Genomic DNA, 12,077 nt, shown 5'->3' with positions numbered 1-12,077 from the left:
CGTTCTAGTTGCAGAGCTCCGCTCACGGCTGCTGCTGCCGTCAAGCCAGCAGCTTTCTCAACTTGGAAGAAAACTTTTATAAAACATTTTCAGTGATTTTAGATACTCTTTTGTATATTGTAGGATACAATTTTGCAGCAAAAGAGGCAACATACGACAACTAAGGGTTTATAAATGAAATAAACAGCAATACTTCCTGTTTATTTTTTTAATATTTTTTTAAACAAAACAAGCGGGTACTAAAAAATAAAGAGAGGCTCATGCACACACACCCCACCCATGGGTTAGAAAGCCAAAAGCCAGCTCCTCCCTTCAGTTCTATCTACAGGATTTCCTGGGCTTCACCTCCGCTAGAGCAGGTCCCTGATGTAGATGTTCCTCCTGACGGCGTTGGAAACCCCTTCGTTAAAGCGGAACCAGACATCGCTCTTCCCCACGGCCTTCCCCATCTGGCTTTCACTCAACTCTTCCTTGGAGGCCTGAGGGGCTGCAGCCGGGGGGGAGACTGATATCAAAAACTTGCAGAAACTCTTAACCTTGAAGTTACACCCTGCGCCCAGGACACTGAGAGCCAGGAGCTGCTGCAGGCGCGGGGGCGTTGCAAGGGCTGAGCTGATGCTCCCATGTCCCGGATCCTGCAAACTTCAGAGCACCCACACTGCTCCCACAACCGTGCTCCTCAGCTCAGGGTCTTCGTTGGCCCTTCAGATGTTGCCAGAATCCACCGAGCTGCCCGCAGGCACCCGAGGGTCACTTGGCTCAATATATTCCTCCCACCCCGCTGATGTCCCCCCAGGCACAGTGCCCCTGTTTGGGCACCTGTGTGGGGTCCGGGTACCCTGTGCCAGGGCGGGGACCCCCCCGGCAGCACCCGTGCCCATCCCATCCAACCCTCTGCCACCCACCTGTGGCCACGGCCGCCCGCTGCTGCCGAAGTGGCCGCCCGAAGAAATCGGTCTCAGGCTGCGAAAAGGAAAAAGCAGAAGGTGAGCGCGGCTCCGCCAGTGCCTGCTCTTACAGCTCGCGCTCGGGGACAGCCAGAAGGAGCCCAGTTTCCCCCCGTGCGAGGCCAGACGCTGGGGACACAGCTCTGCTCTCCCCAGTTTTAAGCAAAGTCAGCCCTACGGCAGCTCAGGGGAGCCCAGCGCTGGGGCTCTGCGTGCGGCCATCACCCCACACTCTCACCCCACGCTCGGGGCTGCGCCAGCCCCTTCCCCCTCCAAGCACCTGGCGCAGAAGGAAGCCACCGGGCAGGGGCCAAATGCAAATCCTGCAGAAAGAGCCAGCGGGCTCGGTAAAATGCAAACGGCATTCAAAAGGGGGTGGGAAAGACAAACTTCAAGGTTCACCAGGCTAAAACAGGGTTTTACAGCCAGCCAAGGCCTCCAGGCTGGGCCTCTGGAGAGGGGTGGGGGCAGGGGACCCCCCCTTGCTCCTCTTGGCCACTACCAGGATACCTGGGGCGAGACCAGCCCAGCTCACCCACTGCACTGGTGGAAGATGGATGGTTTCCCCTGCAGCCCCCCAAGCCATGTGCATACCTCCCCCACCTGCAAGCAGCTCTGCCCCCAGCCCTGCAGCTCCCAGAGACAAAATTCAGCTATTTTAGCCCAAATATCTACATCTTTTTCCCTCCCTACCCCTGAAAGCTTCACAGCACATGTCCATAATTGTCACCCAGACCCAATTCATCCCGATGCTGTAAACCCAGCGATGCATTTATGGGACGCGGGGTGCTGAACTATCCTATTAAAAGAAACTGGACTAAATAAACAATAAATATCAATGGATATATGCTGGTAGGAAATTAGGCAGAAATTGCAGCCCCCTCACCTTGTCCTCCACCGCTGCCCTCCGGACAATGTGCTCCAGGCGCTGGTGGTGGTTGGGGGGCACTGCTGGCCCTGCATCCGCTTGCTCCCCAGCCTCACTGAGGCCATTCCTGGGCTCCTGTGGGGAGGAGAGTCCTGAGCCAGGGTCCCCTCGGGGCTGGGGCTGGTGGAGCTCAGGGTTTGGGCATCCCTCCCCCCCAGGTGATGCACAGCCTGAGGGCAGGACAGTGCCTTGTCATCCATCCCGCACACCCCCTCTATTTGCTGCCAGGTTTGATTATAATATCCAAACGACTTGGTAAGGATTTTTTTTCATCATTTTCTGCCTCACAGCAGCAGGCAGGATTAGCCCCGGCAGTGCTTTGGGCATGTGCATGTTTAGTCCTTTTCCCTGGGACTCCACAGTTGGCAGTGTGTAAACAAGGAGCCTCCAGAGATATTTTTGTAGCATCTCTTTGTGCCACACGTCCCCTGAGAAAGCTCTTCTGCTGCAAGGGGCTCTCAGGGATTAATTATCCCCATGGCACCAGGGCAGGGCAGGCACCAGCTACACCTGAACAGTTTCTCAGCCTTTTCCACCCATTTCCACCTTCTCCCGCCTGCTGCCCGCTGCTCCCCAGAGCGTTTCAGCAGTGGGCAGAGCAACTCTGCTCCTCCTGGGGCTTTGGGACCTTCGGGAAGGTCGAAGTGAAGCAAGGGAATGCACAGGCAGGCAGCAGGCCAGCAGCAGGCCAGCTGCCCCAGACACACTACAATTCCCACCTTGTTGCAACCCTAGTTACAGAGTTGAAAAGCCTTTAACTCACAGCGAGCGCCTCTTTCCAGAACTGCTGCAAAAAGATGAGCCCCTGGGCACTTCACCCCAGCACAGATGTGCTGCCCCGCAGGCAGATGTGCGTGCAGATGGCTGCGACTGGGCGAGTTTAATCCTGGATTTCCATTTGCAGAGCGAAAGCCAGCAGCCGCTTTGGAAAGACCATGTCCCCCCACCAGCCCTAAGGGCTTTATCCCCATCGACGGACCCACCACCCCCCCAGAACCACAGGACACTGCCAGCCCTCCCTACCTCGCCCGGGTTTCGCGCCTGCAGCAAAGTCTCCATCCTCCTCATCTTTTCCAGCTCAATCTCCCTGGCGATGAGCTGCTTGGCCTGGTAGGTCAGCTGCCTGCGAGCCGGCAGGTCCGGGAACCGGCAGACATCCTCCACGTTTCTGCATCGTCAAGGGGAGAAAACAATACTGAAAATAAAAAAGCATTATGGAAACTGCAGCCTGACATGAGCATAGGGAGACCCACCATCCTCCCAGCCCCGTCTCCCCCAGCCTCTCAGTATAAGCCTGGCCGCAGTGCCTCAGTTTCCCCTCTCCAAGCCCACACGTGCGAGGGCAGCGCTAGAAGATGCCCAACGAGCAGTGCCGGCCGCACAGAGCCAAGCTGCTGCAGGGCATCTCGGCTGAATGGGAACTCGGGAGGGATTACACGCTCTTTAATCTTGGTTTTACCGCAAAAAGAGGAAACTGCAGGCAGGTCTGCACCAAACAGATTGCCCTGAAAAAAACAGACTCACATCACAGCTTGGGCACAAGTGGTACCATGACCCTTCGCATGAACCCCCAGGTGCCTGTGGGGAGCTGTTTAATTGAGATACAGCCATGAACAGTAATACTGGCTAATCAGAGCAGTTTTATTAACAAGGTTAGTGCACCAGATCTGGAGTTCAGGCCTGTTTCTGTACAGCGAAAGCCCAGGCACAGCCAGCACCAAGGAGCCAGCTGGGCCGGTTCCTCTGCCAGCTGTAAATATTTCACGCTTTTATTCACATTCAGTATTATTCCCCTTTAACTAAAGGGAGCAAAGTCCTATGTCAGATGCCTTTGCAGTCATTTAGAAATGATCTGTCCAATCTACCATTTCAGAAGTTATAAAGAGAAAACACAGGTTTTGCTGTCAACAACAGCTTTGTTTGCTGAGAGATGCTGGGACACAACTCGCAGGTGCCACGGGGACATGACACCCCCTGTGGTCCCCATAATCGCTGCACACGGCCAGGAAACAGGCTCAGAATTCGCCAAAAAAAGTGAAGCGAATCAAATCAACGTGCCTGCTTGTGCCACGTGGCTCCCAATGTCCCACAGTTCCCTCAGGGCTGCATTCAGGTGGCACAGCCTGACCCGGGGAGGGCAGGGGCAGATGGCTCCCCACAGCCCCTGCAGATCCCGCAGGCTTTCCGTGGGAAAAAAAAAATAATAAAGTGCTTCACTGTAATTAGATATAGCTGCTTGATTTAACAGAGGCTAATTTTTGTAATTAACTTTGCACCAGGAAGACATTAGCGTTGCTCCTAGCTGTGGTCGGGTCTGTATTACTTCACCGAAGCCTCAGGAGCGTTTATGGCTCTGCATGTACTTAAAGCAGAGAGTCTAGCGATGGCTGGCTGGTGACACACAAACCAGTGGCTGCAGCACCTCCCGTGTGTGAGGTGGGACCTGGTGGACCTGCTCCCCTCTGCTGCCGCAAGCCCCCAGCAGCGTCGGTCCCTTCTCTGCCAGCTCCGGAGCCGAAGGTAGCTGCCTCCATTCCTTTAATCCCATTAAAGCAAACCCAGCCCTGCTTCAGCCTCAGCCCGAGGAGGAGGTGAGGGGGGCAGCCGGACCACGCTGCAGGGGGAGCAAAGCCAGCAGCAGCCCCAGGTACCCACAAGGTTCCAGGGCTCCTCCTTTAAAAAACCAGGAGATGAAGAAGCAGATGCTCCCCACAGAGCTGCCATCAGAGAAAGTCAGGTCCCTGCAGCCACCCCAGCACCCGGCAGCTCCTGCCAGCCCAGCTGCCACCACCAGAGAAACCTCCCAGCTCCAGCTGCAAGAAACCCACTCCATGCCACGATGCTTTCAGGCTCACCCCTTCCTGGACGCTCTGCTGTTGTTTTTGACCCCCCTATGCCTTCTCCTCACCCTTGGGACTTACGGGTCGAGCTTGTAGACATACTGGCCCTCAGGGAGGCGCTCCTGGTGGTAGCTGAGGTTGTAGGCCAGCATGGTGCTGATGAGGTCTGCTAGCTGCTGCTTCTCCTTCTGGCTGTACAGCTGGGTGTTCACCTGGGGAGGAGAGCGGAGCCCAGCAAGGGGAGAGCATCACTGATCCGTAATATCTTCTAAATATCAAAATAACCTGAAGCACAGGGTGTGACTCTACACGAGAAAGGACAGTTAGTACCCACGAGGTTCAGACCAAGTTTAGTTTCCTATTAGGGACAGACCCCTCTGACAGCCCCACGGGTAAACGCGCTCGGTGCAACCACACGTTCAGGTGAGGCAGCTGCCTGAAGGAGACTGCTGCAGCTTCCCCAGCCCCTGCGCAGCCAAGCCCACCCCCCGGGTGCAAGGGTCCAGGAGGTGCAGGACATCCCCCCGTGCACCCAGCAGCTGGCTGTCTCAGCCCCACATCCCCAGCTTCCCTCCAACTGCTGCATCAGCTGCAATGCCAAACAGACCCCAGATTTGGGAGAGGTCCTGGACAGCTCAGCCTGTGCCTGGCTGACACAGCCCAAGGGATGTCCCCCAGCCCTCGTGCCGGGGGAGGGGGCACGTCACCCAGCCAGAACTCCTGCCACCGCAGTGAGAGGGGACCAGTGGGCACTCACCGGTCGGAGCTTCGGGGTGATGATGTCCAGCAGCAGACAGAGCACTTCCAAGATGAGAGACTGCTGACCCGCACGGCTGCGGGCACTGGGCGTTATCCCCGACACCATGGACATGACGAGGTTCTGCATGTGGTTCAGCTTGGCCAGGGCCTGCGTGGAGAGGGCAGGGACAGCTCAGCCATGGCTGCGACCACAGATGTCCCCATGGGTGACAGCTGGAGCCACGCTGCCACCATACACCACATACGAGGTACTTGCCTCGTACTGGCTGCTGGGATAAGCAATCCGGGGGACGCTGGTGGCCGCGAAGAGCAGGTGGAAAACCACAGGCAGGAAGGGCAGGTACCGCATAAGCTGGAAGCTCTGCCTGTGCAGGACAGCCTTGTTCAGCAGGTCGGAGAAGCCCAGCCACTCCAGGGCCAAGCACACAGAGCTGAAACTGGAGTCCCGCAGCCTCATGTTCAGGAAATTTTCATACAGACCCTGGAAGCGGACAAAGGATTAGAGACGGCTTGAGGCAGGGCAGACAGCCCCATCAGCGCATGCCACTGGGATTCTGAGCATCCCACCGAGCTCAGCTCTAGCACAACAGAGCAGAGGGAGGGGCCCGGCTCTCCCCCTCGGCTGCTCTACCTGGGCGAGTTTCTCCTGCTCCCCTGAGGAGATGGCGAGGTGCAGGATGTGGTGGAAGCGGTGGGAGGATGCATTGAAGCCAGCCATCCCCCCGAGGTGCAACAGGTCCTCATCACCCACCAGGAGCTGGGTTGGCAAAGAAGGGTCCATTCCTATCCTGTGCCTGGGGGAAGCCCAAACGGAATTGCTCAGACTGCCCTGGCACGGAACAGACCAGCAAGGAATATTTGGACCCTCGCAAACTGGACCGAAGGAAATACCGATGCCAAATCACATCCAAAGAGAGCAAGTCAAGGAGCATCTGGACACACAAATCTGCTGACGAGGCCAGGTCTGCTGCAGGGCAGATCAGCTCTCCAGGACCTTCCAGGTTTCCCCACTGCAGGTCTTACAAGCAGCAAGGGAACGCCATGAAGCGGCGTGCTTAATTAATAAATCCCCCCTTTTACCTTTGGACCTTTGGGAGCTGGAAGATCTCTTGCCAGATGGAGAAGAGGCCCTTGTTTTGGTCCTTTAAGCCAATCTTCATCGTCTGCACCATCTGCACGTTCAGCTCCTTCTGCCCTCGGCCATGCAGGAACTGCAACACAAGCAGGGGGCTGGTGGGGATGGGCACAGGGGGAGGCAGGCGATGCCCATAACAGCCAGCTGGTGCCAGGGAAAGCCAGGCAGCGGCGCATCGCTCGTCCTCCATTTGTAGGGGAATCAAGGTTAAAAATAAAGCAGGGGACGGGGTGGACATTTCAGGAATCTGCCTGGGACACAGTTTTTCCCCCTCCATCCCCATGCGAGCCCAGATCACGTCAAGAGCCACAGCAAGTCTGTGTCCCCTCGAGAGCTCCCAGTGACACCAGTACCTGCAGAGTGTTTATGCAGGAGCGGATGTCATTCTCCATCTTCTCACACAGCGCCAGCAGCGCGCCCGTGTCTGCCCGCATGCCTTGCCGCAGGGCGATCTGCAGGAGAGGGGGGTCAGCAGGGAGGGCCTGGGGGTCAGGGGGCCCAGAGGAGCCCTTGGCCCCACCGCACCTCGCAGAGCCGCTGGGCGAGCCGGGACGGTGCCGTCCGAGGGAAGTTGAGCAGGAACGACTGCTGCCGCAGCGGGCGGAGGGCAGGGACGTACCTGGCAAAGGAAAGCACAGCAGTCTCAGTGACCCTAGCAGAGGGAGAAATCCAGCTATCCATCACAGAATCACAGAACGGTTTGGGCTGGAAGGGACCTTAAAGACCACCTAGTTCCACCCCCCCCACCACAGGCAAGGACCCCTCCCACCAGCCCAGGGTGCCCCCAGCCCCGTCCAGCCTGGCCCTGAGCCCTGCCAGGGATGGGGCACCCACAGCTGCTCTGGGCAGCCTGGGGCAGTGTCTCACCACCCTCACAGGGAAGAATTAGGAATTTCTTCCTAATATCTAACCTAAATCTATCCTCCCTTAATTTAAAATATCCCTTGTCCTATCACTACAGGTCCTACTACAGAATCTGTCCCCATCTTTCTTATAAGCCCCCCTTTAGGCACTGGAAAGCTGCTCTAAGGTCTCCCTGGCACCTTCTGCTCTCCAGGCTGAACAACCCCAACTTCTCTCAGCCTGTCTCCATAGGAGAATGTTCCACTCAAAGAGAAACGGGTTATTTAGCAGCTGCCTGCACCCCACTGCATGCTTGGGCATGCACAAAAGCAACTGTCCACTCACACCCAGCTACAAGTCACCCCAGCAGACACAACACCCAGGAGGGTTCAGGAAGGCTGAGCGTGTTGTAGTTTTACTTTTCATAAGGTACTTCTAAGCCGCCATCTGATGACAGGCAACGCGGCACAGGAAAGCTTCGGCTGGAGGCAACAGCAGCCGCCTCCTTGCTTGGGGCAGGGGTCTCAGCTCCCCATCCTCCCCAGGCACACAGATACTAACTGGTCGTTGCAGATGCAGATGATGGGCCTGCGCAGCAGCCTCTCCTCGCGCTGCCTCCTCCGGCCCGTGCCCGCCGCTGCCTCACCCTGCGCATCCCTGCTGTTGATGATGTTTAGCAGCACATTGATAGATGCCTTGGGAAAAATATAAATAAGGACAGAAGGGATGAATTCTTGCTGTTCAGAGGCAAGAAACAGCTCGTAAGACAGAACAAGGGATGAGCTGTTAGTGGAGTAATAATTAAAGCAAAAGGTGGCTAGCTCCAGGCTGCCCACCAGCAGGGGCTTACCGCAGGCGCGCCATCTATCTCATCGATAATCAGGCAGTTGGGCTTCTCGTTGGCGCCCAGCACAGACTTCATCTGGGTAGCAGCTTCGATGTGGGTTTTGAAAACTTCAGGACTGCGGTCGTCACTGCAAGACAAGCCCGTGCCAGGCTGCTGCAGCGTGGCATTGCCTCTGGCATGGCATCACCTCCAGCACGGCATCACCTCCACCCACTTCTGGGGCAGGACAAAACTAAGCAGCCAGCGCAGACTCACCTGGCATTCATCTCAACAGCATTGTATCCCGCGTGCTTCGCGATGACGTGGGCCAGCGTGGTCTTTCCCAAGCCAGGCGGGCCACAGAGCAGGGCCACCTACAGCAGAGAGCAACATCAGCCCAGCAGGCAGCGAGGCAAGGCTTCCTCCAGCTCCCACCAAGGCTGCCATGCAAGGGGACGAGGCTCTGCAGCCTGCAATCCGGCCCTGGGAGCTGCTGCACTCATGTGTAGACACACAGGGAAAAGGGAAAGTCACTGGAGGAAGGAGACTGTAACAGAAACTCAGAGGCAACAGTCATCCTGGCAGCATCTCTCATGCATATGTTTAAGGTTGCAGGGCAACAGACAGAAAAGGCTGAACAAAATCTCTTCCAGAATTACCCTCCTGGGAAACAATGCTGTTAGTATCTATTTTTGTTTTCCCCTTTTTTATATCCTCTCACCAGACAGGTTGAAGCTGGTAAGCTGGCCTGGGTATGCTATCTCTGCTCCCTTTAGCATTTGAGCATCATTGCTCTTTTCCAGATGCAGAAACTCTAGCTCAAAGGCACATTATTTATTTGTTATTTGCCCCTAAAGCCAAGGCCAACCTCTGCTAAAAAGGGTATGTCTTTCCTCAACTGGCCCACCTGATCTGGCTGAAAGAAGGCTGTTGCCCTCCCCAGATTATTACAGTACTCAAGCTGAAACAGAAGAAGAAATGAGAAACCCCCGTATTTCCTAAGAAGCAGCAAGGAATCCGATTCCTCCTAGATCTGTACTGGGAGAGGGGAGAAGGAGGGAGAGAGGGGAGAAAGAGGGAAAAGAAAGGGAAGACCCTGCTCCTCACCTCAGCGGCAAGACGAGGGGCATAGGAGAGGAGACCCACCACAGCGGTGTCCTGTCCTGCTCACCTTGTATTTGGGCCTCTTGTGCTGGTCCAGCTCAGCCTCCAGAATCTCCTCTGTGAGCTGGACCTTCGTTTTCCACTTATTCTGCTGCTCCTTGGGGCGGCCAAATGGAGGACGAGCTTCAGTGCTGGGCTTGGCCTTCTTCACGGCCTGCTCCTTCCCAAACACCACCGTGTCCCAGAGCTTGAGCCACTTCAGAAGGCAGCGGTTTGTGTACTGTGGGGCAAGAAAGCAAGCAAACCCCATCAAACCTCGCAAGGACCTGGTCGAGGACAGAGGAAGGCCCCTCCATGGCTTACAAACCGGTGTTGGTTGCAGAGGAAGGAGCTGAGCCTGGGGAGGCAGTGCAGAAGAGAGACCTCGCACGTCACCATGTTACCCAGTCACAGCAGCATCTCTCTGGGACAGCGTGGGAACACAGCTTCCCTTCCCACTCAGCCACCATCCCACAGGGCAACCAAGGACAAGTCACATCGGCCCCAGTCCTGCTGTCCCTCTTCTGTCTTGGCTCAACCCAGCACTTCACAGCCTCTTCCATAACTTCCAATTCCCTTCTAATATTCCAAAAAAAATCAAATAGCCAACAACTCCTAGTTAAAATGCACCCGATCTTTTTGTCTTATTTTGGCCATCTTTCATAGTCTTTTCTGTTGGAAGGCCCACAGCCTACAGCTGAAAAAACCCCTCCCTGAGCTCTCGGCAGCAGAACGCCCCCAGGCAGGGCTAGCAGGGACACAGCCCCCAGCCAATGCTTCTGAAAGCCCCACGATCAAAGGCAGCACTATAAAGCCTTGATCCCACGGAATTAAGGAAGAGTTATAGAAGCGGTAAACCCACCCAAACTCCAAGCCCTGACTTATCCTAGCACCTCACATCATCACTGAGCAGCTCCATGTAGTGCCGGGGAGTGAACTTGTCCACCCAGAGGCAATGCCGCGCAGACTCCTCCTCGTCTGCCGGCTCCGCTTCCCCACCAGGCTCCGGGCTTTCGGCACCGGTCTTGTTCTCCAGGCAACTACGAGACAGAATTAACTTGCCCCAGAGCACCCAGGACAGCGCTGGGAATTACACCCAGGCTTCCCAAGCTGGGGATGCTGAGGGCAAAGAGGCTCCTCTGCTCACAGGTCCCCAGTGCTGGACCCCACCAGAGCACCTTGGGAGGCGCATCCGACAGCATGGTAGGGATAGGAGTGGGATTTTGTCCCAACATCTCACCATCTCACCTGTTTATTATCTCTGTCAGCTGCTGTGACACCTCCAGAACATACCTTCGACGCTTGAGCACAAAGAGGGCAAGAGGGGGGTCAGAGACACCCCACTAACCCACAGCCGGGGGGAGCAGGGATCTGGGAGCCAACACTGTGGCTATCGAGTGGTGGCAGGGGAGACGGGAAGGTCGGTGTAAAGATGCGATACCTCTTCATGCACTTGTTCCTTCAGGCAGGAGAAAGGCACCCCCAGCAAGTGGAGCGGCCTGCGTGTGTTCCAGCCCAGGGAATCGGGGAGCTGTGAGGACCAGAGAACACACACCGACAGTTGTACCGATGCTCAGCACAGACATTTCGTATTTCATCAAAGATCCCCTCCTGAAGTGAATGGAACCCCCCCCTCCTTACCTCCACCCCCGTCCTGGAGGGGTCATCCCTCACCACCATGAAGACCCTGGTACCTTCGGTGGATGTCACGTTGATGTAGTCCTCCAGGATGGGTGGCCGCTTGAGTACCTGCTTCTTCTCAGAGGGTGGTGTGGTTTGCAGTGAGGCCATGCTACTCTTCTTCAGGTGGTCCAAGCTGGAGAACACCAGATTCCTTTAGCAGGGGTGAGGGAAAGGGACCTTGAACCCCACTGTGGGATTCAAGGTCCCTTTCCCTCGTCCTTGCTAAACATGGGGTTCAAGGTGGCCAACCTGGCAATCTGGGGAGCAGAAGGTGTCTCTGGACCAGCATCCCAGAGGACCTCAGGAGCCAAGTCCTCATCCGCACCAAAGCTGAGCTTCTTAACAGCTTCCAGGCGCTGTCGCTTCGGCTTCGGGGCTGTGAGAGACCCCAGGGCAGAAGGAAGAGGAGAAGCATCCTCAGCAGAAGGCCGGTACCCAGCTGCTCCCCCAGCAGCACCCTGCACCCCTCGGGGCGGGGAGGGGCAGCAGCACCCAGGGGTCCCCCAAACCTACTGCGGGGGGTGGGCGACGAGCCGGGGGGGGCACAGCCCCGGTCCCTCTTCCTGGCGCTGCTGTCCCCGGGGGGGTCGAGCTCCTCCGGCGGCTGCCTCCTGCCTCGGAGCCGGGAGAGCTGCGGCCCGGCGGGCGGGGAGCTGCCATCTGCAACAGGCGTAACGCGGCAGCACCGGTCACCGCAGGGGACCCACGGTGGGGTGCGCACACGCGGCTCCGCGGCCGGGCTCTCCCGCCCTCCTCCGCGCCCCCAGGCCCGGACGCGATGCCGCAGCAGCGCCCACCTCCCAGCTCGGCCAGCACCTCCAGCTCGGCCGCGAACCGCCGGCAGAAGCCGCCGCCGGGGCTCTCCTCCGGGCCCGCCATGGGCGCCGCGCCGCCCGCCCGCGCTTCCGGCCGCCGCGCCGCCGCGGGGCCCACGCTGATTGGACGCGCCGCGCTGCTGGCCGCGGAGGCGGGG

At 57.4% G+C, this 12,077-nt stretch overlaps 1 protein-coding gene across 1 annotated transcript; it reads right to left on the bottom strand.

Annotated features, from left to right (window-relative positions):
- Positions 1 to 167: 167 nt before the first annotated feature.
- On the bottom strand, positions 168 to 12,023 carry CHTF18 (chromosome transmission fidelity factor 18). Its single transcript, XM_055710084.1, has 22 exons — positions 11,902 to 12,023; positions 11,618 to 11,764; positions 11,354 to 11,480; positions 11,063 to 11,237; positions 10,863 to 10,952; positions 10,670 to 10,722; positions 10,320 to 10,461; positions 9,450 to 9,662; positions 8,555 to 8,652; positions 8,303 to 8,426; positions 8,014 to 8,147; positions 7,135 to 7,228; positions 6,963 to 7,061; positions 6,555 to 6,685; positions 6,106 to 6,268; positions 5,731 to 5,955; positions 5,473 to 5,622; positions 4,797 to 4,927; positions 2,899 to 3,043; positions 1,834 to 1,950; positions 906 to 963; positions 168 to 487 (listed from the first exon to the last, which is right to left on the bottom strand). Exons 1-22 carry the CDS (start codon positions 11,981 to 11,983, stop codon positions 351 to 353), a joined length of 2,835 nt encoding a protein of 944 aa, XP_055566059.1. The 5' UTR covers positions 11,984 to 12,023; the 3' UTR covers positions 168 to 350.
- Positions 12,024 to 12,077: the final 54 nt, after the last annotated feature.

The sequence above is a fragment of the Falco cherrug genome, chromosome 4, assembly GCF_023634085.1.
Source record: "Falco cherrug isolate bFalChe1 chromosome 4, bFalChe1.pri, whole genome shotgun sequence".
Lineage (NCBI taxonomy): Eukaryota > Metazoa > Chordata > Aves > Falconiformes > Falconidae > Falco > Falco cherrug.
The sequence above is the reverse complement of the archived record's forward strand: the minus strand, read 5'-3'. Positions and strand labels throughout refer to the sequence as shown.

Excerpts from the sequence above, each read along its gene's own strand:
- CHTF18 (XM_055710084.1), bottom strand. The coding sequence starts at position 11,983 with ATGGCGGGCCCGGAGGAGAGCCCCGGCGGCGGCTTCTGCCGGCGGTTC. Across the intron at positions 9,663-10,319 it reads TGGAGCTGCTCAGTGATGAT|TACACAAACCGCTGCCTTCT; the intron begins GTGAGGTGCTAG and ends CTTGCCCCACAG. Across the intron at positions 8,427-8,554 it reads GCTGTTGAGATGAATGCCAG|TGACGACCGCAGTCCTGAAG; the intron begins GTGAGTCTGCGC and ends CTTGTCTTGCAG.